At 35.1% G+C, this 27,919-nt stretch overlaps 4 protein-coding genes across 4 annotated transcripts; 3 read left to right on the top strand and 1 right to left on the bottom strand.

Moving 5' to 3' along the window:
• Positions 1-220: 220 nt before the first annotated feature.
• LOC121237633 (uncharacterized protein At4g22758-like) lies at positions 221-1,363 on the top strand. The gene is made up of 2 exons (XM_041134470.1): positions 221-785; positions 1,086-1,363. Exons 1-2 carry the CDS (start codon positions 404-406, stop codon positions 1,241-1,243), a joined length of 540 nt encoding a protein of 179 aa, XP_040990404.1. The 5' UTR covers positions 221-403; the 3' UTR covers positions 1,244-1,363.
• Positions 1,364-2,120: 757 nt separating this feature from the next.
• On the top strand, positions 2,121-4,315 carry LOC121237643 (protein cornichon homolog 4-like). Its single transcript, XM_041134483.1, has 4 exons — positions 2,121-2,382; positions 3,233-3,414; positions 3,788-3,910; positions 4,017-4,315. Exons 1-4 carry the CDS (start codon positions 2,311-2,313, stop codon positions 4,048-4,050), a joined length of 411 nt encoding a protein of 136 aa, XP_040990417.1. The 5' UTR covers positions 2,121-2,310; the 3' UTR covers positions 4,051-4,315.
• A 1,501-nt stretch (positions 4,316-5,816) lies between these two features.
• LOC121237606 (ATP-dependent Clp protease proteolytic subunit-related protein 2, chloroplastic) lies at positions 5,817-10,441 on the top strand. The gene is made up of 9 exons (XM_041134435.1): positions 5,817-5,971; positions 6,062-6,105; positions 6,189-6,261; positions 7,253-7,373; positions 8,344-8,481; positions 8,589-8,705; positions 9,359-9,427; positions 9,515-9,610; positions 9,970-10,441. The coding sequence occupies exons 1-9, from the start codon at positions 5,907-5,909 to the stop codon at positions 10,105-10,107; spliced, it is 861 nt and encodes a 286-aa protein (XP_040990369.1). The 5' UTR covers positions 5,817-5,906; the 3' UTR covers positions 10,108-10,441.
• A 1,508-nt stretch (positions 10,442-11,949) lies between these two features.
• On the bottom strand, positions 11,950-16,976 carry LOC121237599 (AT-hook motif nuclear-localized protein 1-like). The gene is made up of 6 exons (XM_041134427.1): positions 16,879-16,976; positions 16,097-16,519; positions 14,281-14,348; positions 13,242-13,373; positions 12,637-12,798; positions 11,950-12,453 (listed from the first exon to the last, which is right to left on the bottom strand). Exons 2-6 carry the CDS (start codon positions 16,458-16,460, stop codon positions 12,265-12,267), a joined length of 915 nt encoding a protein of 304 aa, XP_040990361.1. The 5' UTR covers positions 16,461-16,519; positions 16,879-16,976; the 3' UTR covers positions 11,950-12,264.
• Between the last annotated feature and the right edge of the window lie 10,943 nt (positions 16,977-27,919).

The raw sequence follows: 27,919 nt of genomic DNA, 5'->3' as shown, positions 1-27,919 counted from the left end.
ATAAAATAAAATAATTTTAGATGGAAATTAAAAGTTAAATAAAATATTAATAAAATATTATTTTTTAATATTATTAAATTTATTATTTATTATATTTTATGTAAAAATTTAAAAAAATTATAAGATAAGATAGAATAAACCCGTTTCTTATTACTATTGAGCAAGTTTCAGTATCAAGGGGGCTGCTTCACTTTTGCCACTTTCTCGGAAGCTTCGAGCTTTCTTTTTTGAAACTCAAACACTCCGCCATTTCTCCAACGCTAGCTACTCACGTACTCTTGTTTACCAAGAAAACCCTACTTCCAACGACAAGCATAACGTTAACCCACTCCCACTCCCACTCCCACTCCCACGACATACTGATCTCCAGCTCAAACCCTTCATCTAATCTTTTTTCTTCTTCATGACTTCCCCGTCTCTAACGCTTCATCGGCGACCTAACGTGTTTAGGATTTCGTCGACCTCCTACAGGTCCCTCCAGACCTTCCCGTCGGAAAGACATTCCGACATCGCTCGCCGTCCTGGCGGCCTCATCACTGTCCCTAGAAGGCTTAAGTCGGCTCCGGCCACCAGCGGGTCCCTCGGCAGGCCGACAAAGCTGCTGCTCAACGTGACGATCGAGAGAAGCTTGGGTCCTGTACAGGTGGTCATGCTGCCTGAGAACACGATCCGGGACTTGATCAAGGAGGTGTTGGAGATTTACGACAGGGTAAAAAGGAGGCCGTTGCTGCCAAAGATCGATCCTCGCTGCTTCGAGCTCCACTACTCGCAGTTCAGCTTGGAAAGTATGCGTTCGAGTACCCTAGCTCTCCCGTTCATGGCCTTAGAGACTTAAGAAAATTTCCTCTTTTAGAAATTCCCACAGTCCCTGAGTGACTGTGTCGACTCGGTTATCTTCAAGAAAAAGTTTTCTGCGTCGTATTTTCTTTTCGAACTTATCTTAGTATTGGTTTTGGACTTGCAGACAGCAATTTTAGCACAATTAATACTTAAGAGCTGCGTTCTTTAATTTCTCTTTTGTTTTTGTTTTTAATTTTTTCTGAAGTACAAAACATGGACCAACTTCGTGTGGATGGTGGGTGCAGGTTTGAAGCCAGAGGAGAAGTTGATAAACTTGGGGTCTAGGAATTTCTTCTTGTGCTTAAAGCAATCCACCTCTACCGGCTCTACTTTCTCCGAGAAAGCAGATAATGCAACTGAAGCTGCATTTCCACTAGCCAAGTTAATGGATTTCTTGTTATAGGTCTAGCCTTTTCAGTCAACGTTAGCGCCCGCTTGTATGTAGCCGTGCTTCTAATCTATAAGTACTACTGCTGTATTTCGTGCGATGTTATTAGCATATATATAAAGTTTTTTTATTTGCTATTGTCTACATCCGGAACTCTTCATGTATCCTAAACTGTGTATTTATACTCTTAACTACATGTGCACATTATACATTATAAACAATGTAAACCCATGGGGCATGGAGAAATCAATCAATATTTTAAAAATAAATTTACAAGTTGACATGATTTGATATATTGTATTAAATTTTAAAATAATTTTTATTATAAAATAAATTTAACTTATCATATCAAATCACGTTTATTTTATTAGATTTTTTTAACCATTTAACATTTTTTAAAATCAAAAGAATCAAAATGGTCTTTTAGTAGAGGCCAGTAGATGTAAGAAAAATCAGGTAAAAGTATCAAAAGGCGAACAAAGGCCCAATCCTTTAGAGCCCAAAAATCTTCTGAATCCTTTTTGCCAACCATGGGCCATTGCCCTTATAATATGTTGGATTTATAAATTAGAAACGTGGGAGACTATAAGAGTGGAAGGTTCGAAAGACTTCAAATTTATGTCATTTTATACCGAGTACAGAGTATTAACTATAGATCCCAAGACCCAAAGTGAAAAAGACTTAAAAAATGAAAATTATAAATACTAAAATGGGAATAAAAATGTAAATAAAATCACATCACTCACCCTCGGTGCTCCGCGTTCCCTAGTCACTGTGGAGCCATCCAACGGTCCAACCCATCATTCAGTTTATTCGATCCTTTTCGTGTATCTCCCGCAAAATAACACACACATTCACCAATCACCCATGTAATATATATATATATATATATATACACAGAGAGAGAGAGAGAGAGAGAGAGAGCCGCGCGCATTCCGTACCTCATCTCTATTGGAGCAGCGACTTGTGCGTTGCTATAGCGTGCGCGTCCTTCTGGGATTGCTGATTGACGCATTGAATTCGAAGAGACATCAGTTACGACCGAGATAGATAGAAGCTAGAGGAGGAGAAGGAGGAGGAGCATGGGTGATCTCCTTTTGTGGCTCGTCTCCTTCTTCTTTCTCATAGCCTTACTCGTCCTCGTCGTTTATCAGGTCAATCCCAAAAGGACAATACCCTGAATTTCTGTCATATCTGTTGGTTTTCTTTTCTTGGTTCGTATGCTTTATTTCAGAGTGCATTTTTTAAGATTTTGGATTTTATTTTTCATTTCGAGATTTGGAATATAGTGGTAAAAATTAGGCTCTTGTGAATATTAGCTGGCTTTGGTAGATATGTTTGTAACTGGGGGGCTTGTGTCATCGATTTTCTTCTCAATTCTTGGTTAAAATTGATATTCAATCCTTTTTTCTCGTTTATGTGAAATATCTCTCATAGGTATCTTATTGAGTAAACTGATAGCATAAATTCCATGACTTTTCCTCTTTCTAAACATAAGCCTCAGCTGCACACACTTAAAAACATGTCATTTTCTTTTTTACCTACGTAATGAAAATAATTCTAGACATGTTTGTAAGTAAAATAGAATAAAAAGATAAAATGAAATGTTTTTAAGTGGGTATACACGGTTCTAAAGTTTTATATGACATAATGACAGGGCTCTAAATTAAGTCAAATAGTGGCCTTTGGCATCTTTCCTCGACCTTAAACTACTGAAGTTTTAAGTTTCAGATTCGTTTATCAAAAACGTTTTATTCTGAAATTTAGCGGGTTGAAACTTGTAGCTGATAGCATCCATAGAATATAGGTTTTAAAAAAGATTCATTAGGTAAGCTTATGTGTGAGCAGCATTGTACTTGCATATAGTTTTACATATAATCGGGGGATTTCCAGTTTTATTTAGAGTGAGCAGCTTGTACTTGCATATAATCGGGGGATTTCCATTAATTCATTGTTTCTTTAGTTGATGAAATATGGAACTTAACAGTCAAACATTTCTTGCAGCTTATGTGCCTGGCAGATCTAGAGTTTGATTATATCAACCCTTATGACTCTTCATCTCGAATCAACAGAGTGATTTTGCCGGAGTTCATTGCACAAGGAGTGTTGTGTGTATTCTATCTTGTAACAAGGCATTGGTTTATGTCCCTGCTGTGTGGTCCATACCTTTTCTACAATGTTAGACTGTAAGTTTTCTTTTGTTTCTGTCTCCCCTCCCCTTCCACAAATTTGTGATTTTTACCTGTTTGAATACACATAATTCGGGGTTTGGTTTCTGTTACTATTGATGTGTAACAATGTTTAGATGAATATGTGAAACCACCCTTTGAGATTTCTGGCAATGTAATTGAGTTGTCCTGAATCTCCTGAGAAGTTGGATGTGGGATAACAAAGGAAGAAAGGACGTCGGTATTTATGTGCAGAAGTAGATAGCATATAATTGCTGCCATGTAGCATGCACTAGTTGCTGGTTTCTTGCAGTGGTCATGTGTTGATGTTCTGAGATGCTAGAATGTGTAAGTTTTGTGACCTTGCTAAATACATCTTCCACGTGATCAGGTACTTGCAAAGGCGGCACCTGGTAGATGTCACTGAGATATTCAACCTGCTGAATTGGGAAAAGAAGCAGCGGCTGTTCAAACTCTTCTATCTCATATTTCTGCTCATTCTCTCCATAGTTTGGTACTGCCATTAGAGAGCATGCTTGCTGTTTCTCAAAAATTTATTGGTTTAATTTTGGTAGTCTATAAACAAGATCACAAGACTTTTCCTCGTACATCTGTTGCAGGATGATTCTAACTACACTCGATGAGCATGAATAGTTGGGGACTGTAACATACTTCTGGAGTATGTACTGGAGGTATCGAATGCGGCAAAGGTGTTAGCGATAGACTGCTGCCTCCAAGCAACACCAATTGTAACTAAATTAATGAGTTGATCTCTCCCCCCACCCCTTCTGTAGTTCGATTTTATAGAAGGCAGTGTTATCCTGCTTGTAAGCAATCCTTGTTGAAACATCCCAATGTAACCTCCAACTTCAGAGTTCAATATAATTTTAGTTAAAAAGTCACCCTCTTTTTATTTTAACCACCAACTTTTCGAGAGCATAGTACAACGTATTTTCTAAATCTTTCTATTCTCTGTTTCATACATTCTCGTTTGTTCTTATTTTTTTCAAGCTATCATATTTTCCAGAAAATCATTTAGCTTGTTACATTGGCTAGTCAAAATGTCTCTTTATTTTGGCTTTCTAATGTAAATTATTTTAGGGGCTTTTCAGTCAAATACTAAATTAGCCACAGCATTTAGCTAGTCTGACGTGGACGTTGAAATCAATATAGTCTGTTACAAAACATGAAACGTGATATATTTATAACGAGGAACGCTAAAACTACGAGACTCAAACAGATAATTCTTACGCAAGGGACATTGTCACTGGAAGTTAGTCTGGAATCGAGAGTTCCAACCGATGATTTGTACCGACAAGTGCAAATGTACTTATTTATTTATTAATTATTTTTTATATATATTTAAATATATTTTTAAAAAAAACTCTCAAGTATAGTCATTTTCTTAACTATAAAGTTAAAAAAAAAAAAAAACCCACAATTAGTCGATTTTGTGAGTAAGCTTTCTTGGTTCAACTATCATTTTTTCTCGCGTAAATTCTTTGTAAAAAAATAGGTCACATTAAAAAATAATATATTTTTTTTACAATTTCTTATTTGTGATGCGACAAGTTATCTATTTAAAATTTATGAAAATAATTTCTCATTTATAATAATACACTACACAAAATTTTAGTAATGTAAGGTGTGCTTCTTGAATTACTTGCACTTGCGCTAAGTTCCTCTATAAAAGTTTGTGCTCGTCCAAAGATTAGTTGAAAATTATATACCGAACAACCAATGCTAATAAAAAAAAAAGCTAAACGCAGAGTCATGTTTATTGTTTGAGCTCAATGGGTCAGGTAAAATTCATATTTTTGTAAAATTTGAAAGAAATAGTTCAATATAACCATCTAATAAATTATGTATTTTATAACTAATATCCAGTCTGTTACAATGCCATTTCTATATCTATAGAATACTATTTACATTTGTATAAATATTTAATTTATTTCTCTCTACTTTTTACTCTTTATTTATTTTTTTATCTACTTTCTACTTTTTGCTTTACTTGAAATGAATAAAATATATTAAAAAATATAATATTTAAATGATATAAAGAAAAAATAGATAAGCTGATGTATGATATATTGTAAAATTCAGTAGATAAAATATAAAAAATAAGTTTTGATAATGTACTTTGAAGGATAGGATGAATGCTCTACTTTTTTTTCCTCTTCAGTTTGGTTTTAAAAAAATTATTTACAAGCATGTTTAATAGTTTATTAAAACATTTAATTTGTTTGAAGTTATATCTTAGAGTGAATGATAAACATCGACTTACAAAAATCAGAATTTATAAAAGAAAAAATTATTTAAAAAATAATAAAAAAAGAGAAAGTAAGAAAGCCTATCAATCTCCTACCGAGCTCCAACGGCTCAGATCAGTCTAAAGGGTAGTAAGTTACAATAGTACCGGCACCATCTCATCCTTCTCTATTTCATATCTTACCCCTCCATCCTCTTTCCGAGAAGAGTAGAGACCTTCGCTTCTTCTCTCTCTGTGAAACATGGCAGTCTCTCTTCATACAACCGGTATTCACCCCCAGACTGGAGCCTCACATCATCACCTCAGGTTCTCTCCCTTTTTCTCGCTCGCTATTATTTTATGAGTGGACGGGAAAATCGACTGGTATTATAATTAATTGATCTTTTTCTTTGACAGTTGCGCGACAAAGCTTTATTCAGGATTGAAGCTTCAATCTTCAGGCATGCTCACATACGTTATATTTTCCTGAATGTTCCTTCTCTATCCATTTTGTACGATATTTATTTTTCATCGTTGTTGGTAGGTCCGTTTGGAGCTGGAATACCTAACTTGACCGCTGAATTCTATGGCAAAGTTAATAAGAGCCTGCAGCCCAGGTAACTGAATGGATTATAGGCTAACTCTGTTAACTTCTATGTTTTGCAATTTCATTCGTGGGTCGTAAAGATTAACCTGACTGTTCTGGATTGCACGGTTGGTAAGTTTTGTGCTTAATCACTTGAAAGCACATGTATCCGATTTCAAGATGACATTGGGTATTTGTTGTTCTTTGGTAGCATAATTTTGTTTTTTCTACTTTTGGACGCACCTAGAGCTATAAATATTATCTTGTAATTCGATTTTTACAACTTTTTGCTTCACTGAGCGAGTTAGCATTAGACGAGTTTTTTTAATTGGGTTAGAGGGATTATATGCTATTTTGATCTAGATTTTGTTACCTTTTAATATTTTTTATCCAAAGGAAACTGTAATGAACTTATAAAAAAAAAAAGAAAAAGGAAACTGTAATGAACCCAATACCTCACAGAAACTCTATTGGATTATTTTCTTATTAATATGACATCGGTGGGATTAGCCTAATCTTTTGTTATTGCTTTTTTGTTCCTGTCATCTTTAGATTGTCCCCCTGAGTTTTTTTGTTTTTATGTTTAACTCAGATGTGCTGCTGGATGTGCACTTGCGTTATGGGTGCTTGACTGTTTATATCAATGTTATATAATGCGTAACCCATTGTTCCTTAAGTGCCGTAAATCCCCAACACATGGATTTGAAAGTGTCAAGTATTTCTTCTTCTAAAGTATAACTCACTGTAGTTGGAAGTTCTTCCTCTCATAAGTCATTATTTTTTTTATGCCAATATTACGAGATAATTCTTTCTGATAATCTTTATTTCTTCCATTATGGTTTGTGTACCTGAATAACATCTGAGCTGATCTATCTATATTTTAGGAAATAACTTTCATTTAATTTATCCTTTTTGAATAAAGAGAATGTATCAATACTTTGCATGATTTTATTTTTCTTTTGAAATTTTCTACTATCTAAGGTAATATGTACTTAATGTATGATGCACTTATATCTTTTCAGGACTCATAACCATATATCAATGAGAGGACGAGTTAGAATGAGTCCTATAGGGACACCAAGGGTGCCATATAGAACTCCTGGTGAGGGAACTTGGCAGTGGGTTGATCTGTGGAATGCCCTTGTAAGTCACTAGATCTCACTCTATCTTAAACTCATATTCTATTAAATTTACAAATCTGAAAGTTTTATTTATGGGTAATAACGTATATATGATGCCAAAATGGGGTTGGCAATCACCACCTAAGATTTTCCTGTGTCAAAAAGTGAAGAGAAAGAAGCAAAATACAATTCTCCTAGGCCAGGGACTCAATTCAATCATCATAACTATCTGTTGATCTTAAACTTGGACCTTTTTTCTTCTTTTGCAAAGCAATGTTGTTTGTGACCCGTAAGGATGCAACCTAGCGGTCAAAGGGTGGACTTGGGATGAGCTGTATACTCATACATCTGGGTTTGATTTCACACTACCATTTTCCCTTTATTACCTGATAAACAGTTTTGGCAGGTGAGATCATTCTGTCTGGGTTTTACTCCCCATGGGGGATTTTACTTCAGTGAGTTCTCATGCCCCTCAATTCAGAGTGAGAGGGCCGTGACATGATTAGAAACCATCATATTCAACAATATCTATGCTTGGTTGAATTCTTACACTAGCTGCCTACTTTTCAGTCTTTATAGGGATTGCAGAAATTTTGCTCTTTTTATTCTTCTAGCTAATTGGGCCTATCCTTTTGTTTTGTTTTTTGTTTTTATGACGGGGAACCACCCTATGGCAGAGCATGTTGGGCATATCCTTTTGCATGCTTGGGTTGCACCACTCTGTGGTCTTAAGAAAATTTTTGCATTACATATAAAAAATAAAATAAAATAAGGGGTGGTGTTTGTTTATAGTTAGTCCATTGATGATCTTTCCAACTTTTAGCTTTGAAATTCTTTTGTTAGCCACATCAAAGGTGGATTGACTGCCCGGTGCTCATCTGTCAGTACCAATTGCTTATACGTGGATCTCAAGTTCCCATGTGATTTTTATAATATATACTGATCTATATTAATTATATTGCTCTAAGAAAATCACCGAATTTGTGATGTAGTACCGAGAGCGTGTTATCTTTATTGGACAACATATAGATGAAGAATTTAGCAACCAAATATTAGCGACAATGTTGTACCTGGACAGCGTTGATAATTCCAAAAAGCTCTATATGTACATCAATGGGCCTGGTGGAGATGTGAGTTCCTTCTAAACCAGTCTTCTTCAATCAAGTCATGCTTCTATCACCATATTCTTGTTGCTTGTGAAGTCTTTTTCCCTCACTTAAAACTTCCTCTTTTGCAGCTTACTCCAAGCATGGCTATTTATGACACCATGCAGAGCTTGAATAGTCCTGTCGCCACCCATTGTGTGGGATATGCATACAATCTAGCAGCCTTTCTTCTTTCTGCTGGAGAAAAGGTAATAAATTTCTCCATTAGATTTTGAAGTGATAAACTCTATTGTTATACCTTCCTATCTGGGAGGCATCGAGGCTAAAAACAACATATAAATGCAATGTGTGCCACTAGTGCAGGGTGGTTGGACTTACAATGTAGGTATTTTCACCTACGCAGTAAAGGATGAATGATAGTGGACTGTCCTTTTCCCTTTTGTCTGGTTTATTAGAAACATCAGTTAAGCATCCAAAAGAACAGCTTTGCTAGAGTTGTGTGATTATGCTAATTGGGATATTTCTCAATTGAAGTCTTGTCCTTCCACATTTGTCCTGTTGTTAGACCCTAGTAGCCTACTGTGTTCATGGAATATATTTTATTTTGCATAAATATGTTATGTGTGGCCTAAGCCTAAAAACGTGGATAGAAATAGTGATGAAGGATATGTAAATAGGGAGTGAACGGAGTGTAGGCTTTTCAACTGGTGGATAGAATAACAAATAGGAATACACAGCTGATTTTGATAAGTTGATGAGCATTTATAGATTTGATCCCAATCTTAGGATTAAGGCATAGTTGAGTTGAGTCTAATATGCTCTTTGAAGAGATTTCGTTCTTGTTTTATATCCTTGAACTCTTAAGATAATTTATATTTTTCATAATTTTTTTGCATTGAAGGGTAGCCGCTTTGCAATGCCTCTTGCAAGAATTGCGCTACAATCTCCAGCTGGAGCTGCTCGTGGTCAGGTGTGACTACATGCCATATTCTCACGTAAATCTATATGCATGAAAATTTCAACGAAACAGAATGATATGTAACAAAAATTATCTCAGGCTGACGACATTCGTAATGAAGCAAATGAGCTACTTAGAATCCGAGATTACCTTTTTAATGAGTTGGCTGAGAAAACAGGCCAGCCTGTTGAGAAGGTTAGTTTGCTCATCACTAAAACCTACGTTGTCTTTTTGGCTGCTTATTTTTTTACTTAATAAAAGATGCGTACTTGGTATTGTAATTAATGGCTGTGAAGAAGCTTAATCTTCTCCAAATGCGCACACAAACATATGGTAAGTAAGATATTATTATATTGCTTTTAAAGACTGCAAGTTACACCTCCACAAAGGACGTGAATTTGTCACCTCTCTTAGTCACCCCTACAGGACACAAAATAATTTCTTTTAAAATTTTGGAAAGCAATGGTTCCATCATTTCTTGAACTAAACCCTTTTTATTTCTGAAAATATGGAGTGTCATCAGCTTGAAAAACTGTCTTAATGGTTATGTGCAGATTAACAAAGATCTGAGCAGGATGAAACGGTTTAATGCTCAGGAGGCTCTTGAATATGGGTTAATTGATCGGATTGTCAGGCCACCTCGTATTAAGGCCGATGCACCTCCTAAGGATGCAGGAACAGGGCTTGGTTAGCCTACCCTTTGCTTGAGATGATTGCTGAAAATTTGACAGTCTCATATTAAGGTGGAAACAGATGCAAAGGCTGCGGGGTCAGTGTACTTGTTCTTGAGATAAGTTCTGTTTGACATTTTGGGATGTTTCCCAAGTTAATTTATCAACATGTAGGATTCGCTTTGTAGTTATAAATTGGGATAGAGAGGAAAAAAAATGGTGCCTTTCATTGTTTTCGGCATCATTCCTAATTATATCATACGATGACCCATGCAACTTGGACAGAATTCTTTTTTCTCTTTTTCTTTTTTCAATTAAACCTTAAATATAAGAGAGAGGGATATTATAATGTTCAGTGTTCGTAATAACTTGATAAGGTTATTAGTTACATTCTATATCATTGAGTTTGATAAAACTCGCATTATATTTAGTTTTGAACAAAATTGGCAGATAATAACACATGCACAAACAATTCATAACTAACTACGGACTAGATTTACTTCACATCTATTGCTAGATTGAAACATCATATTACATACAAATCTAAACGGGTTATCATGCTTTATAGCCGTTTGGCCAAGTCTGAGCTGGTTGCAATAAATCTTCCTGAATCTCTCTTTCCTCCGTTCTTCATTGACCTTAGCAATAAAGCTTTCGATTCTTCCATACAAATCGTCATTATCTTGTTCTTTATCTTGCCAAAAGATATAGTCATCAATACTATTACTATCATCATCTTCATCGTAACCATCTGAACCCCGGTATTCTTCATCTTCCTCATCGTCATCCTCTTTGTAATCCCTAGTATGGTATTGCGGATCTTCCTCATCATACAAGGGAGGAAAATTGACCAAAACCCATCAACTTCTTCTGAAGATGATCTGTAATTTCCAACATGGATAGTAATTATTATTGTGTTAAAAAGCTAAAAACAAAAGATAAGGACTAAACGAGAATCCATGAAACTTGTGTTGTTGATGGTTTGATGTCCAACAAGTTCAGGACCAGAATGGCAGCCAAACACAGAATTAGAGGTATTAATATCTGGACAAATCTCATGCCCTGAAATACAAAATGGGTAATGGTGGTTGTGTTCTTTTGTGATGTCTTCTGGTATTGGATTATGGCGCCGAGTTAATTTAATCATTAAAAAAATGTGGTTTTCATAGAAAGATGAATAGTGTGGGTGCAAGCACTCAGCAGTATACCATTAATTTACGTGGAAATTCAGTAAGCACACCTCTTGAAGAAATTAAAACTTTCAAGCATAATTGATAATACATACCCGCCCGAAAGTTCCTTTTTGTTTTGTGTAGAATGCCGATACTGTGATAAAAAAAAATAAAAATAAAAAGCTTTTACTGTTAATATATCACCTTTAATTAGTGCTAGGCTGCCGCCCAGCACAAATTTATATTTATATTTTTTCTTTTTATTTTTGTCATATTTTTTAAATATTTTTAAAAAATAAAAAAATACACTAATATATTAAAAGTTATTTTCTTAATCATTAAGTTAAAAAAAAAAAATACAAGAGCAGTTAAAATGAGAGGACAAACTCAGACAACATCCTAACATTTCTCTTTTTTAAACCTTATTTGTGCACAAACCCTGTGTAATTTGTATTCATTTCCCTTTTGTTTATCGTGGGTATTAGCCATTTGGCAGCGATGGTCAAGACAATGAATTTGATATGCTTCCTTCACGCTTAAACAAGTTTAGCTGAAGAGCCTAAAAATCTTGAACATAATATACGTAGCGGAATATTACAAAAAAAAAAAAAAAAAATGTCGTATTGTTATTTAAATGATTCGAATATTGAGAAGAAAAATAAAAAAATAAAAAATATGCAGATTAATTAGCAATAACAGACCATTGAAGACGTGAGCATATATAATTCAGAATATCTAAAGAAACTTTCAAATTACAAACCATAATCACTCCAAGACAAAACAGCGGCAACATTTGCTACACTCACTCAGCTAACTAATATAAATGCTACCTAAAATGGAAAGGAGAAATCCCTGATGGAAAACAACATGCTGGTACTAATGTATAGTGGATTTGGTTCGCAAACCAAATAAACACAGGGAAATGAGATTTTAACTAATTGAGCTGGATTGCCAAAGTGGGTCAGTAACTAACCTCATACTGCACAACAATGTGAGGCCAATTATGTTACACTCCAGGCAGATATACATTAATGTCAGTAGGCTTATCCCTGGAATCTGATGGCAAAGAAGTCCATGGATCTGCACTAGATATTGGAACAGCTGCAGTTGGTGCAGCAATTGATACGTAATCATGCTTCTGTTTTTTGTGCTTTTGCTCATGCTGGTTCCCTGTCAGAAAACTGCCTACTACAACCTGATTCATACCAACAAGGTAAAAATATCAGAACTCGACCCTCAAGCTATGTAAGTCTCTTGTACCAATCATCACTTCTTACAAGGAGATGTTAAAAAGTTTGGATCGAGACTAGTTTATCATTTCTATTTTGCACCGATTTAAAAAGTGAAGACCATAAATGCATGAAAATAAGAGCCATACCTGCACCGGACTCGCAGCAACTAATAGACCAGCAACTCCACCACCTACTACACGCCCATCCGGACTTGCAAATGAAACACTCATCCCACCAGATCTGCTTCTTGTTCCTCCACTATCATTTGGCATGAATGATCCAGATAACGACAATATCTCAAAACGACCCTGTAAGAACAGCAGCAAAAAGAAATTGGGAATGCACTAGCTTTTAGCACCAGACTAAATTAATGATATAATAATAAAAATGATAGGATCTGGAAACGATATATATAAATGCAGGTATGGTTTGATTGGGTACATTGGTGGATATTGGTCATCACTTTTATTCACAATTAGTCGCTGATCTGCATGATGCGTGAGAATAACTAAATTTATAGAATGAAAAATACTATATGTACCTGAGTTAGAAAAAGTGTCCACCAGCCATTTCAAGGAGGGAAAAAGTTTTTTTTTTTTTGGGTGGGGGGTTGGGGGGGGACAGCATCTTTAACAGTAGGAAAAAGTCGAACATACAGTTATCAAAGGCAATGCAAATATCCCACGACAATCATCACAACTGAGCTAGGTCATTAATACTCATTTAATTTAAGGTGGATAATGCGCATCACCTCATATGTCAATGTACCCCCAGAAGAATCGGGCTGGCGAAGTGTAACACTTGATATCACACCATTAGCAGAGAGGATGCATATAGTTCGAGGCCCTTGCTGAGAAAAGGATATAACCTTCATTGTAACATCCTGCGATAAACAAAAGGAACACTCACCTTTATGATAAAAGACAATTCATTTGCTTGAATAAGCCATTAAAGTAAGAAATGTACAGATAGAAATAATCCTAAAGTAGTACTACAAAATCTAATTTTCCAGCATTTTCTATGGCAACTCCCAGACAGTATCATGCAGGTAAATCAACAGGGAGTTGGAGCCAAAAAAACCCATTTTTGTACAAAGGACCTTACCTCACTAAAGTTGGTATAACATGTACATATTGGATTAAATGACTACTCCATTTGAAACCTTTTTAGAATTTCGAATTTTTCCAGGGGATGATATCCTTCATCAATAAATTAATAGGTAATAGATAATGGAATAGGTACAGATACTGACAATACAAAGAAATCAACCCTGTCATTTTAACTGATCAGATTTTCCTCTATAAAACCTTTTATCTTCTCAGGAGAAGAAAGCACAAATACACTAATAAAATGAAACAGAAACCCAACTTACACCAGGAGTTCATTTTCTGGTAAAACGTATAACCCTCCTGCGAAAAAAAAGATCCCCAAATGTAATGTAGTAAAAGTGCACCATCAAAGCAAGGGTTTTAGTCCAATTCTTTCATCCACAGGCCAAACAAAACCCACATTTTCCATGTTTACAATTAGTACAATCCATGGTAAATCAGCATACGGCCCAAATATCTTAGATCTTTTTCTCTCCTATATCTGGAAAATAACTAAGTACAATCCATGGTAAATCAGCATTAAGGCCCCAATATCTTGGATTCAAAGAACGTCATCCTTCTCTGACAATGAAATCCACATAATGTCTTCATTTTGTCCAACCATACTTCACATAATGGAATTTCTTGCAATATATGATATATAACATACATTCAAAGGACACCCTTATTTTCAACAATTACCTCGCCGGTATCAACAGTGATGATATGGGGCGTAAAATTGGCACCAACAGAGCATGCAACCCATTCACCTACAGAAGATTCTTAAAATATCAGTAAACACAATAAGGAGCCTCCCTCTGAAGTAAATTTTAAATTTACTAGGCAAACAGAACATGCAACATGTTTACTTTCCAGCAAAGAAACAATGTCAAATGCTACATAATTGTTTTCCTAAAAGCAGAAAATTTGGAGAAAAGTAAAAATCTCACAGGTTCTCCTTTTAAGCTGTCATCTAACATAATTTAATGAACGATGTAAAGACTTTACAACAAATAATTATGACTTCACTGCGACCATCTATAAATGATATTGAGTTTGTCAATGTGTACTCATGATATAAGTACCACTAATATAATAAAAATAAATTAAATAAACAAAAGTAGCCATTATTTTGAATATTGCATCTCACAGGGGGAGATTTTATATTGGTACCGGAAACATGCCCATTTTTTAAATTCAGGTTTTCTCTAAATTTGAACGTATTAAATGCTAGGTTTCCGGATCGAGGCTCAATCCAATTCCACAGTATTTATGGATGAATCCAGTGCATCAATGCATCTAAGCAAGGAAAAAAAGGTCTAGGCTTCTGACACTTTTTTGATAGGCAATTAAGAAGTTTTATTCATAATAATAGGCATAGGCAAGTAACAAAATTGTAATCTTAAATACCACATATTAACAAAACCAATGCTGTGCCAATCTGCAATCATTGATGCTATGTCATCATTCCCAAGTTCACATTACACCCTGCATAACTAATTCATACTGGCCGATGTTGCATAGAACAAGGTATAGAGCTTTCCTACTACTGATTATTAATTTGGTAAATACTTAAAATCCTGTGTGTTAAGTTCTCCTTTAATGATGGATGGCTTGGAATCTAAATTTCCAAACAGCACGGATGAAGCCATCAGCTTTAAAATATCTGAATAAGAACTACAGCTTTACAAGTAATGATGTCTGTAAAAAAAAAAAAAAAAAAGGAAGGTATTTCCAGTTACCACAGAAATATACTAAAAGGTATCTTGAAGGAGTGCAAGGACGCTTGACCTTTTCTTTTCTTTTTTTTTTTTTTTTTTGTATCAGCAATGTAGGTCTTGACTACATAAATGAGAGGAGGATGAGAGAAAGAAAAACAAAAGGTCTTGATTTATATTCAGATTCCCTAGTTGGTAAACAGAATCAAAATATATACTAAGAGTTAAAACTATTGCAGACCTTCAATTACTTTCACTGTGTTCCAAGAATCTAACAACAAATCACCAACTCGGAGCTAAATGTCTAGAGAACAACTTCCCTTTGGCCCCCTTTGGCAGTAATGATCAGTCGGCAATCTGAATACAGGATTCAAGTCCAAAGTCTGTTCACAATCGATTGCAAACTTTTAGCAGGTACCCCAAATTGGCACCTTGCATAAGTATCGTCCTAAAAGCTGAAAGTGCCAAATGAGAGCCATACCAAGAAGATTCCACCATTCTCGCACCAACCCATAAAACTCACCATCTTTTCAGAATTACCACACACATCAAGATCTCACTTAGCGCATCCAATCAGAGGTCCCACACCTACCCACAGGCATCCCCTAAACCCCAAAGCACCATCTTAAACTCAAATCCCCATAAGATCAGAACGATAATCCATTCACTATAAAAACCAACCCAAAACCCAACCCCAAACCCGCATGCAAAACAGCACAAACTATAAGCAGAAAGTCAAAAACACAAACAATACCATCTTTAACCATAAAACATATGTAGCGAACACATTTTCTCGTTACCTATATTCTCCACCTCAAACTTGGTCTTGCTCACCGAGCTCGCCGGCTTCACTTTTCCGCGCTTCCCAGCTGAGAAGTCGATCACAGGTGGCGGCACGGAGGAAGATATTGGCTTCGGAGACAGTGCCATCGTGACGCTACCGTCAGGCCCGTACTTCCTCGGCCGACCCCTCTTCTTCTTTGCCGGCATAGCTGGAGCATCCACAGTCCCCGCCGTTGACGGCGGCGGAGCACCTACTTGCGCCGCCGCAGTCGGCGGTGGAGCGGATCCATCTGTCTGAGCCTGATTTTCCGACCTCGGAGCTATATGGTAGTCCGACGGAGCATCTGATCCAACCACTGTAACCCCACCACTTGCTTCCATGGTTATGCACAGATTTTTCTATAAGCTTCTCATCAAAAGCCCATTTTTTTCCTCTTAATCTAAATCACCCAAAAATAAGTTCAAGATTTTTTTAAAGAATAGAAAAAATAACAAAAAAGCAAAAGCTTGAAATTTCAGAACCAGTGAAGCTTCTTTGGAGTGTTAAGCTAGCAGAAGAACTTGAAGAAACAATTTTTTCAAAAGCAGAAGTGAGATTTAATCTGCAAATTCAGACTATTGCAGAGCTAAGCTGAAACAGAGCTCAAACGGTGATGATCTTTTTTTTTTTAAAAAAAAAAAATTATATATTTTTATTTTCGGAAATTGAGTGAGATTGAGAAGAAAAAAAGGCTGATTTTTGAGCTCTATGACTTTTGATTTTGCGATTCGAATGGAAAATGCTGAGATAATAACAAACCTTGTTTTCGTTGTTTAAGCTAATTGGGTGCCTAACTTTCCTAAGACTGTCCGAATTGAGATTAAAAAAATAAATGGGAAAAGAAAATGTTGAATAATGGGTCATTAATGAATATTATTTTGTCATGGTTTAATATTTTATGAGAGAAAAGCATCGATATTTGAATTTTGGTTGGAATCTGGTGAAGATATAAAATAAATTTGAAAGTGGGTAGGATTATTATTATTTTTCTTTTTATTTTATTCTTTCCTTTTGTAAAAGTGGACAAAACGAAATAATAAGTAATTATTATCACCATTATCATTTTCTTTCTTTACTATATTATATGTTTATACTATTTAAATAATATATCTTTTAGGTGAATGGAAAGTAAAATCTGGTTGTCAAGAAATTAAGGAATGAATTGTTTAGAGAAGGAAACAAGAGGGGTTGAGGAAGGCAGGCGGGCAGGCATCCCTTTTTTTGTGGAGGTGACACATTATAACTATCTAATTGAAAAAGCAAATCTTATTTTTATTCATTATTCTTCCCTTTTTCCCACCTATAAACAGTGTATTCTTTATTTTTCTTCTTTTTTTTTTTCTGGCTAAAAAATTATAACCATGGAATGATAAGTGAAGGTATGAAAAAAAAAATGATATTTGTAGTCATAAAATATATAAGTATCACGTATTTTTTTTTAAAAAAATGAATAAATATGAGATTTATATAAAAAAAAATTAAATTTTTAATGGTAGATCTTACTCTTTTTAAAAAAAGTACATAAAATTTTTCTAATCTATAATTGTATCTAGCAGTATTTAGAAATAAAAGTGTAACACAAGTTATTTAGACATAATGAAAAGTAAAATAATATTTTTTTTTTAAAAAAAAGAAAAGAGTAAAAGAAAAAAAAATAACTGTTGCATTATTTTGCTTAACAATAACGTATTTATTATTTTGGTTCAACCTTTATTTTGCCCAAACAAAATGTTGACTTACTCATAAATCATTATTTTTCACAAGAAAAATGGCCCTAAAAAATAAGCAACACTACTTGTACAAACATGTATTGATTGATTGTAGTGCTCAACGTACAGCAATAGGCCACAGCTTTGGGTAATTAATTAGTCTTATGATCTTATCACAAAGTGTGCTGCTGCAGTACAGTAATCTTTTTGCATGTTTTTAAGTGCACTCTGTTTTTCAAATTAAATGCATTTCAGTCGATAATTCAAAGACTTGAGTACGTTTTCCACTTGTTATGATGGGCTCTGGGAAAGTTTTAGGGGGAGACCTATCTCTGGAAATGGTTCCCTATTTTTTTTTTTAGAGGTTTTACATCATTTCCACGAGAAAAAAAAAAAAAAAAAAAAAAAAGAAAAAAGAAAAAAAGGGAGAGGTGTTTCTTTGGAAGAGAAAGTTTACTATACCGTCCTCGTTTAATTTGACTATTGGTCAAATTTTTTTATTATTTAATCGTTAAAAAAGTGATTTTAAATATATTAATATTTTTTTTATTTTTTAAAAATATTAAAAAATTATTAAAAAAATATAAAAATAAATAAATAAAACTATTAGACGGTTGGTTACCCAGCTGTAAGAATGGGGCGGCGTATGTCATAGCCCCACTCTTCTTTGGAATATATCATGTGTTAGATTAGCGGTGGATGATGTTAGTGCTGCAGCTAGCACATGTTGGAGCTCTTCAGTGCCTTTTTCTAGCCTACTCTAGCACTGGAGAATTCTGAATGAAGCATGTACAGCAGTGCAGATGTCATGCCCAAAAATGATGGAAATTCTTGTCACTGTTAAAAAGTTGGATACAAGTTAGAACATTTTTATTGCCCAAATCTTCGGTTGTGTTTGGTTGTCTAATGAATCTGAACTTATCTCAAGTATTTATTTTAAATTAATTATTAGTGAGATTTATTATTTTTTTAATTTTTTATAAAAAAAATTAAATTTATCTCAACTGGTTTTATATATTTTAATTTAAAAAATTAAATCTATCTCAATTTAAAAAAATTAAACTCATCTCAATAAAATTCACAAAATATTACTATTTACAGTTTAGTTCATCTCAATATTCAAACTTAGCCTAAAACTTTTTTTAATATAATTTTTTTCTATGTAGATTTAATGAAAGTGGTCTAGAAAATGGGAGAAAGTGAAGTAATCTCCCTTCAAATGGACAAGAATATTAATTTTAATATGGGACCACAGCAATTGACTAAGTAAATACAATTTGAAAATAATTATGATATTATTCATGAGATTAGATGTATCTTTTCTAAACAATGGTTTTAGGTAAGCTGCCAAAAAAAAAAAAAAAAACAAAGGAAATTTAATAAATATTAAATTCTTAGATAAATACATCTTAACTATTTAATTATTTGGACAATTAACAAATATGGTGACGAACTCGATGCACATTAGCTTCCACGACTTTCTATATATATTTTTAATTTATTTTAAATGTATACCTGCCTGCATATATGCATAATTGTTTTTATTTATTTATTTTTTAAATAACTTTTTTCTTTCAGACCTAACTCATGGAAAGCGAAAGATAATATATTTAAGAAATTTTCATAAAAAAGACAGAGACTGCAATCCTATGCATATTTATTTATTTATTTACTTAAAAGGAAGATAAAATATTGGGTTAATTATACTTTAGTAGAACTAAATTGTGGGATGGGCTAAACTATTCCCACTATCATCATTGATCGTCAACCGTGCAGAGCTAACTGGATGGTCGGGCTGGGCTACCTTCTGCAAAAATCACGTAGATAAAAATCAAGATTTTCCAGTCCACGAAGCAGAACTAATGGGTCGGAATATCTAGAGCCCACTTGATTATTGATTGTGAGGACTAGGACCTTAGAAAAAGCCTTTTATTTAGGCCCATATTTCAACTTGCATTTGAGCCCATGCATATCTATTCCCACCTGGCAAACTTTTAGGTCTCTCTACCCACTTGCGATTCATTGATGGGTTTTGAAACTTTTGAAATGCTAATTGAATTAAACAAATATAAATTCTATTATCAAACTAAGTGTATATCATAATTAATAAATTACTTATATGAAATAATTTAATTTTAAAGATAAATTTTAAAATTTGAATATTATAAATCAAATCTTACCTTTTAAATAATGTGGATTATCGATTTGATAATAGAATAACTCTTAAACAAAATGTAGTGACGTGTCACATATATTATCAAAACTAATAATTAAGCTCTAACCTAGCTAATATCCATCTCGTAGCTGAAGTCAACTCGAAAGGTTTCTTTTAATATCGCAATACTCTAAATGCACTGTCACTCCACAGAATAAATCACGTCTATATGCTTTTTATATATATGCATGACGAGAGATCAGGTACGTAGCTTAATTGGTTATTATTTTTGGCAAGTTGGAGGATGATGATGATGATTGATCGATGTGATTAATTAGTTACAAAGATCATTATCACAAGGGTATAATATATATATATATATTTATAATGTAGCATTTTATGATCAAGAATATATACAACATCTGCCATGTGGCAATTACTAGGTTGTGCCAAATTTTGTGGCATCATATATATATATACATACAAGAATAATAATTTCGTGAAAATTGTCACTGGGAATCTTCTTTCTTAAATTCTGATTAGATAACTAATACCCTTTGGAAAATTCGGTTGATCAAATACTTATCAGATACCTTATCTTAATTACCTGATCTTCATGAGTTTGCGTCACCCGGCCCCGACAACTCAACAGTTGATGATGAAAAACAAGTAGAAATGGCCAAGCAAAGGCATCGGACGGATTCCACAAACAAATACAAAAGGACTAGCAAATCGCAGCAAAGATTCTAATAATTAAGGAAGCAGCAGCTTGCACTTCATTTTGTTGTAATCTTTGGGTCAAACAACTCAAGCTCGTTCGAAAGCTGAGACAAAAGAAAAAAATTCAGTTATTTGGCCGGCATTTTGGTGCTGTGTCGAGTTGTTTAAGTTGTTTTTTTTTAACCATTTAAACCATGCATAGAGAAGAAGAAGAACATGCAAGCAGGTCTCCTCCGACTGTGACATCTATTTTTTTTCTCCTCAAAACATGTTGGTGCCCTTGGCTTCATTGTTTGTTCATATTTCAGTATCCAAAGGGTCAACTACTCCAACTTTATTTTTATTAAATCATGAGAATAGAAGAGCCCAAAAGGTGTTATGTGAAATGCCTCAATGGGCGAAATATATTGAATAATATCTGTCTTTTTCACACACTCCTTACTTTTACATTTACATGTATTTATACACAGAGCCATAACAAACTTTCCCTCTAGACTGGTGACATGTGTATGATGTAGTACATTTCTGTTACAAGGGTATTCCATTTCTCTGCTCTGATGCATTTGCTGAGTGCTCCTGTCCTGAGGCCTTTGTCTTGTGCCATGTCCTTCATTGTAGAGTATTTGGTGCCTCTATTTTGCTGAGTGCTTCTGATCCTTTTGCCGTTGGCTATGTTCTTTATTGATGGGAGGATTCTCTTCTACATTTGAGTTGATTGTTATGACAACGGGTATTCTTCCCTTAACAACCTCCCTCGAGTCAAGCAGCACTAGTGTTAAAGTGAGGCTTGATCGTAACAAAGTAAATCTTGCCAAGGAAAATCGTTTGGTTAATATATCAGCCACCCGATCTTTGCTTGAAACAAAGAATACAATAAGAGATTTTGATGCCACTATGTCCCTAACAAAATGATAGTCTAATTCCACATGTTTTGTTCTTAAGTGCAAAACTGAATTAAACGAGAGATATGTGGCTCCTAAATTACCATACCAAAGTGTTGGGGGTTTTTGCAGAAAAATCCCAAGGTCTCTTAACAGTGACTGAATCTAGATTATTTCACACACAGTGTTGGCTACCGCCTTATACTCAGCCTCAGTTGAGGACCTAGCTAACGTGGGCTATTTTTTAGAGCCCCAAGAAACAAGGTGTGAACCGAAAAATACACAGAATCCTCCTGTGGATTTCTTGTCATCAGGGCATTAAGCGCAATCAGCATCAGAGTAGGCTGAAATGTAATGAGATGAATTTTTAGGAAAATGAAGACCCATGTGAGTAGTAAAAAGTAAGTAGCATAATATACAGTTGACAGCTTGCCAATGAGAAACTTTTGGACTATGCATGAATTTGCAAACTTTATTGATTGAAAATGAAATATTGGGATGAGTGAATGCTAAATATTGTGAACATCCTACGACACTACAGTAGATTTGAGGATCCATAAAAAATTGTGAGTTTGGTGGAAGTTGACATGAGAGTTGAAACTGGTTTTGCTTGATGCATATTGGTACGTTGAAGTAAATAAAAAAATATACTTGGATTGATTTAAAAATAAACCTTGATTATTTCTGTGAACTTCTATACCTAAGAAAAAATGCATCTGCCCTAAATCTTTGATAGGGAAGTGTTTACCAAGAGCATTGATGAAATTATTGATAAGTTGAGAATCAGAGCCAGTGACAATTATGTCATCCACGTATACAAGCACAAACAAAATATGAGCAGAATTTCGAAATATAAACAGAAATGTATTTGACTGAGATTCATGAAATCTTAGAGAAATGACTTGAGTACTCAACTTGGAGAACCAGGCCCTTGGTGCCTGTTTAAGGCCATAGATAGCCTTTTTGAGCTTACCACATGTGTTTAGGAAAATCTGGATAAACAAATCCAGGAGGTTGATTCATATAAACTGCCTCTTCTAGGTCACCGTGAAGGAAAACATTTTGTATGTCCAGTTTTGAAGTGGCCAATTAAGAGTGACTGCTAGGGAGAGAAGAATCTGAATAGTCATAGGTTTTACCGCTGGAGAAAAGGTTTCTGAGTAGTCCACCCCTGGTTGTTAATGAAATCTCTTAGCAGCTAGATGAGCCTTGTACCTTTCAAGAGATCCATCAGTTCTACATTTGGTTTTGAGGATCCATTTTGAGCCCAAGATGTTGTAGGATGTTGACAGTGGAATAAGTTTCCAAGTAGAATTTTGCAATAAAGCCTAAAATTCAAGCTTCATTGCCTCTCTTCATTCGTGATACTTAGCTGCCTCAATGAAATTAGAAGGTTCTTCAGGTATTGATGGAAGAAAAGTTTCTGTGAGAGGGAGAGGGAATGTGTGGACGAAGGCCAAAAATTGTTCCATCCGTGCGAACCCGAGGGCAATGGATGTTGTCTTTGAGTCGAGTGATCATGGGATGTGTAGGTTGCAAGGATTGATCTGGTTGATCATTGCTGACTGAAGATACATCGGCAAGATTAGGGTTGGAGTTGGGAAGATGCGACGATATCGGGATAGAGACCAAAGAAGTAGGTTAGCTTAGAGAGTTAGTTTGACTGTCCGAGGATTGATGTGTGGAAGTTGGGCTTGAAATTTCAATTGGGCTGGGCATATGAGTGAAGGGTGTGTTTAGTGAGATTGGTGAAAAGGAACCGAATGTGAGTGAGTTGAGTGGCCCATTGATATTGGGTCTAGATGAAGAAACATGTTGCAAAGTGGACTGGGTCAGTGAAAAATGAAAGTTTGATTCATCAAACTTTACATCCCTAGAGATATAGGTTCAGCCCGAGAATGGATCAAAACAGCAATACCCCTTATGGTCAGGACTATAACCCAAAAATCTTAAGAAATTGATAATCAGGTGGGTGTTGAAACAATTTATAAAAGAGAGATTGATTTTTTAAAATGGGTGTAAGCATTCGATTTATTAAATAAACCGCGGTTTGTACTAACCTGATCTGAGCCTTGATAAGATATTGCATCCAAGTTGAGATTGTGAACATCTCCTGTAAAATGAGTCGTAGCTGCTCTATATGGGAACCATTGATTAAAAACAGGTAGAGTAAAAGGAGTCTGAGTGGTAGTATGGTTAGTCGAGAAAGATGATGGAGGGGAAGTTTGATAGGCTTGATTAAACCTATAATAACAAGTTAGTGCAGTGTGATCCGGCTTATGACAGACCCTTGTCTATACGACCACCCCTGCCTCTGTAATTTGAAGAATGAAAAGTGGTGGGAGGCTGTTTGGCAACAGTAAGGTGGGCAGAAAGTGGATTACCAGATAACAGAAAATGAGATTAATGAGCTAGATGAGATTCATGATTTAAGAGAAAGCTGTACATATGTTGTGATGATAAAGGATCGGCTCGTGTAGTGAGTGAGGTAACAAGAGATACATAATCTGAACCTAAACCAACAAGAAGATAGACAGAAAACTTAGTGGGTGATAAGGATTGACTTGCGGCACTTAGAGAGGATGCAAGAGACTTAGCTTTGTTATAATACTCAGAGATACTTTTGAAACCTTTCTTTAGTGTTGCCAACTGAAAATGAGTCTGCATAAGATGTGCCGAGGATTGAGCAATGAAAAGCTCTTGAAGAGTACGCCAAACCTCGTTGGAGGTGCTACAGTCCAGTACCTGCGCCAACAAATTTTCGGAGAGGGAAGAGTTATGTGTAGAGACTATTTGTTGATCAAGTAAGTTCCACTTTGTGAAATGTGGATTTGGTTGGTTATTAATAATGGGGGGAGGCATAGATGAGGTGCCATCCACATGATCATATAACGTTTCCTTTGAGAAAATGAAACATTTGGGCTTTCCATAATAAATAGTTATCGATAGTAAGTTTAATAGGAACACAATGGTTGGTATTATTGGTGTTTTTAACAGAGTAAGGTAGGGGTGGGGGTGGGTGTGGGGGTTGGGGTGAAGACGCAATGGTGGGGTGAGGAAGACGTGAGTCTTATTGGTCTCCTGATACCATATTAAATCATGAGAATTGGAGAGCCCAAAATGTGTTATGTGAAATACCTCAATGGGCGAAATATATTGAATAATATCTGTCTTTTTCACACACTCCTTACTTTTACATTTACATGTATTTATACACAGAGCCATAACAAACTTTTCCTCTATACTAGTGACACGTGTATGATGTAGTACATTTTTGTTACAAGGGTATTTCATTTCTCTGCTCTGATGCATTTGCTGAGTGCTCCTAAAGCCTTTGTCGTGTGCCATGTCCTTCATTGTAAAGTATTTGGTGCCTCTGTTTTGCTGAGTGCTTCCGATCCTTTTGTCGTTGGCTGTGTTCTTTATTGATGGAGGATTCTCTTCTTCATTTGAGTTGGTGCTTATGACAATGTGTATTCTTTCCTTAACAATTTTTATGTAAATTTGCTTTCAACATGACAAACCATGCACCCGGCCAAGGTGGCTAGCTAGCTTCACCTAATTATGCGTGCTTGAGTTGATAGAGAATTCATGATTGTCTTATATGCAGGAAAAATTTGTCATTTTCCTAGAGAATCTAAGTCATATATAGTTAGGGAGTGAAGAAATTTATGGGTCTAACTTACCTTATAAAATCTGTTTAATAAGAGAGAATTGTCCATTTCTTATAAACATGCCTAAGATCTTGTCTACGAGTAATAAGAGATCATTCCTCAACAGGAAGATCTAGAATATTTTATATACCCCTTTTCTCTATTTGAATTGAAATGCAAGAATATTGTATTTCTATCTGACGCATGTTATTTCCCATGCATGGATCACCTCAGATATTTGTAAATCGAGCAAAATTATTTATAATTAAGATAATAAATATGGGGTTTGTTTGAGTATTTGCTAAATTAGGCTCGGAACCCTTACCGAAAGAACAAAAAAACCAAGCAAAAGAATATAAATTGAACCCTTTCTAAACAATAATGGGCAAGCTTTTTCCAAGCTTACTGGCTTACTTTATAAAGCGGGAACTCCAAAGCTGTAAGAACACGAACCAAAAAAAGGCTGCAGAAAAAGCATGAATTATTAAAGATCAGATTCTAACTTCAAAACTATAACAAAGTCATAGTAAACAGCGAAAGTCTCATTATATTGTGGCGCTTCTTTGTTGGATATCAAACTTTCCAAGCCAGCTTGTGAAATATCATATCATCGAATTTTAGCAACTTGCAGCAAAACAATTAATATTTTTTCAACTACTATATATTAATCTTTGTTTCTTTCCCTGCGCCTCATAATTCTTAGGGTAATTACTAGTACTGGCTTATCTTCTGTCTTTATGATCAGCTGGTCTCTTGGCACGTCCGTAGAGAAATCGTGTCCATCACTTTAATACTGTAAATCCCAACTGATCAAGAGAGTTTGGTGGTTAATTTGGCCGGAGCCTTGTTATATTTGTAGTACTAGACGTTCTTGATGCAGAAAGCAATACGACGATTTGGCACAAAGAATTTAGTTGGCATAGGCCAGCCAGAGTTTTGTCTTTCATTTTGGCTCGATCCTCGAAGTATCATGAAGGCTAAAGCAAATATTTTTATTTTCGATCACATCTGGGTGCCTCATCTTGCAACTGAGGTCATTGTCATGCATGGTGATTAGTAAATATAAGTTATAACGCATCTGTGTACAATATTGGCCTTTTTTATCTAGGACACAATCCAGCTTGATGCATGTTAAGAATTAGGAAATTAAACAGACAGGTTTATGCCTTATGAGCATCGTACGTGATTATCTACAAAAGAACAGCTAGCTAGAAAGAACAGGAGCGACAATATCTAAATGTTCAGTACCAGATTAATGGAAAGAAGAAAAAAGAAAAGGGCCACTTTGCAACTTTCCACCTACCCAAGGCGACAACCAGATAAAGGTTTTTGATATATATATATATATATGGAAGACATATATATTATCTTGGGTAAATTCCACTAAAGAACATTTACTGATTCTCATTAATTTGTAAGTATCCTATGACAATTGGCCAATGACAGCTAAGAATCTCCTTTGAAAAAGGCTTAATTATGTACGTAATACAGGGGCATGCTGAGATTAAAGTGATGCATTCCCAAACACCAAAGGCTATATGGACACCAAAAAAAAGGAGGATCGGTCATAGGACAGGCGCATAAGATTAAAAGGAGATTCCAATTACAAAAGAAAACGGCTAACTGTACGTGAACACAGACAAAGTCTCCATAGGAAGCCCTCCCCTTGCATGTAGATTCTCTAACCAAACTGATCTTGATCATGACTATATAATATTGCCCACCAAAGAATTTGGATATTTGCACTAAACGACAGCATGCACTTGGATCATTAGGAAAACCATAATGTATAAAGCTAGTTATGAGTAGTCTTGTCTAATTAAAATGCTGATTCTTAACTTATTTTCTTTCTTCAATGGTAGGCAGAGATATATACATACATATATATATATATATATATATATAGTACTACTGCCGCGTGTATTTTGTCTCAACTCTCAAGTAAACACCAACTTAATTGGTTTGTGCTGCAAACTTCATGTGAATTAATTATGTTGCAAGCTCTCATTCGTGAGATCGGCCTTGTCCTAAAGGATGACACATCTATTAGATATATATACCACCCTAAATTTCACCTGCAAGCTAGCTAGCTTTACGTGAATTAAACCTCCTGCATGCATATATCCCAGGTTCTACTTGCACATGCATCATGTGCACTAAAATTATGCTGGAAGCATAAAGCATCAAACCCTACCTTTCAACTGCATGCAGATATGAATGTGACGGTATATATCCATGCATGCATGGTTCATTACATTTTAAGGATTATATAATTCCTTTGAGATTTCTCGACATGAATGCTGCATGCCAAGTTCTTCTTTAACACTCAAAGAATCATCCTAGTAGCTAGCCTCAAGAATAATTGGTTGGAAGGTACGTACCATCTGTTAAAGTGATCACACGGGCTAGTGGCTACGGGGCATCTAGTTTTAGGTTTGCTTATTAAAGGGTGGACATGAAGCTAGCCAAGGAATCCTACGGTTTGGAGAATAATATATATACATAATACATGGATTTCATAATATTAATTAATCAAACCCATACTGTCCACATACAACATCAAATATTGCGTGGACGATGGAAGAAATTCTCGAAGGACGGTTTTAGTGATATTAAGATTGCGTTTAGATTTTGAAATGATCTCAGATAATTTGAATCGATATATGAATAGTAATATATTGT

This window comes from Juglans microcarpa x Juglans regia, chromosome 6S (genome assembly GCF_004785595.1).
Source record: "Juglans microcarpa x Juglans regia isolate MS1-56 chromosome 6S, Jm3101_v1.0, whole genome shotgun sequence".
NCBI lineage: Eukaryota > Viridiplantae > Streptophyta > Magnoliopsida > Fagales > Juglandaceae > Juglans > Juglans microcarpa x Juglans regia.
Note: the sequence above shows the minus strand (reverse complement) of the source record. Positions and strands in the feature narration are given on the sequence as shown.

What these genes read in the sequence shown, in the direction of transcription:
- LOC121237633 (XM_041134470.1), top strand. Translation starts at nt 404, where the DNA reads ATGACTTCCCCGTCTCTAACGCTTCATCGGCGACCTAACGTGTTTAGG. An exon ending in CTCGCAGTTCAGCTTGGAAA is followed by an intron (nt 786 to 1,085) that starts GTATGCGTTCGA and finishes TGGTGGGTGCAG; the next exon opens with GTTTGAAGCCAGAGGAGAAG.
- LOC121237643 (XM_041134483.1), top strand. Translation starts at nt 2,311, where the DNA reads ATGGGTGATCTCCTTTTGTGGCTCGTCTCCTTCTTCTTTCTCATAGCC. An exon ending in CTTTTCTACAATGTTAGACT is followed by an intron (nt 3,415 to 3,787) that starts GTAAGTTTTCTT and finishes CCACGTGATCAG; the next exon opens with GTACTTGCAAAGGCGGCACC. An exon ending in CTCATTCTCTCCATAGTTTG is followed by an intron (nt 3,911 to 4,016) that starts GTACTGCCATTA and finishes CATCTGTTGCAG; the next exon opens with GATGATTCTAACTACACTCG.
- LOC121237606 (XM_041134435.1), top strand. Translation starts at nt 5,907, where the DNA reads ATGGCAGTCTCTCTTCATACAACCGGTATTCACCCCCAGACTGGAGCC. An exon ending in AATAAGAGCCTGCAGCCCAG is followed by an intron (nt 6,262 to 7,252) that starts GTAACTGAATGG and finishes ATATCTTTTCAG; the next exon opens with GACTCATAACCATATATCAA. An exon ending in TTGATCTGTGGAATGCCCTT is followed by an intron (nt 7,374 to 8,343) that starts GTAAGTCACTAG and finishes TTTGTGATGTAG; the next exon opens with TACCGAGAGCGTGTTATCTT.
- LOC121237599 (XM_041134427.1), bottom strand. Translation starts at nt 16,460, where the DNA reads ATGGAAGCAAGTGGTGGGGTTACAGTGGTTGGATCAGATGCTCCGTCG. An exon ending in GTTTGAGGTGGAGAATATAG is followed by an intron (nt 14,349 to 16,096) that starts GTAACGAGAAAA and finishes AATCTTCTGTAG; the next exon opens with GTGAATGGGTTGCATGCTCT. An exon ending in TCACTGTTGATACCGGCGAG is followed by an intron (nt 13,374 to 14,280) that starts GTAATTGTTGAA and finishes TGTTTATCGCAG; the next exon opens with GATGTTACAATGAAGGTTAT.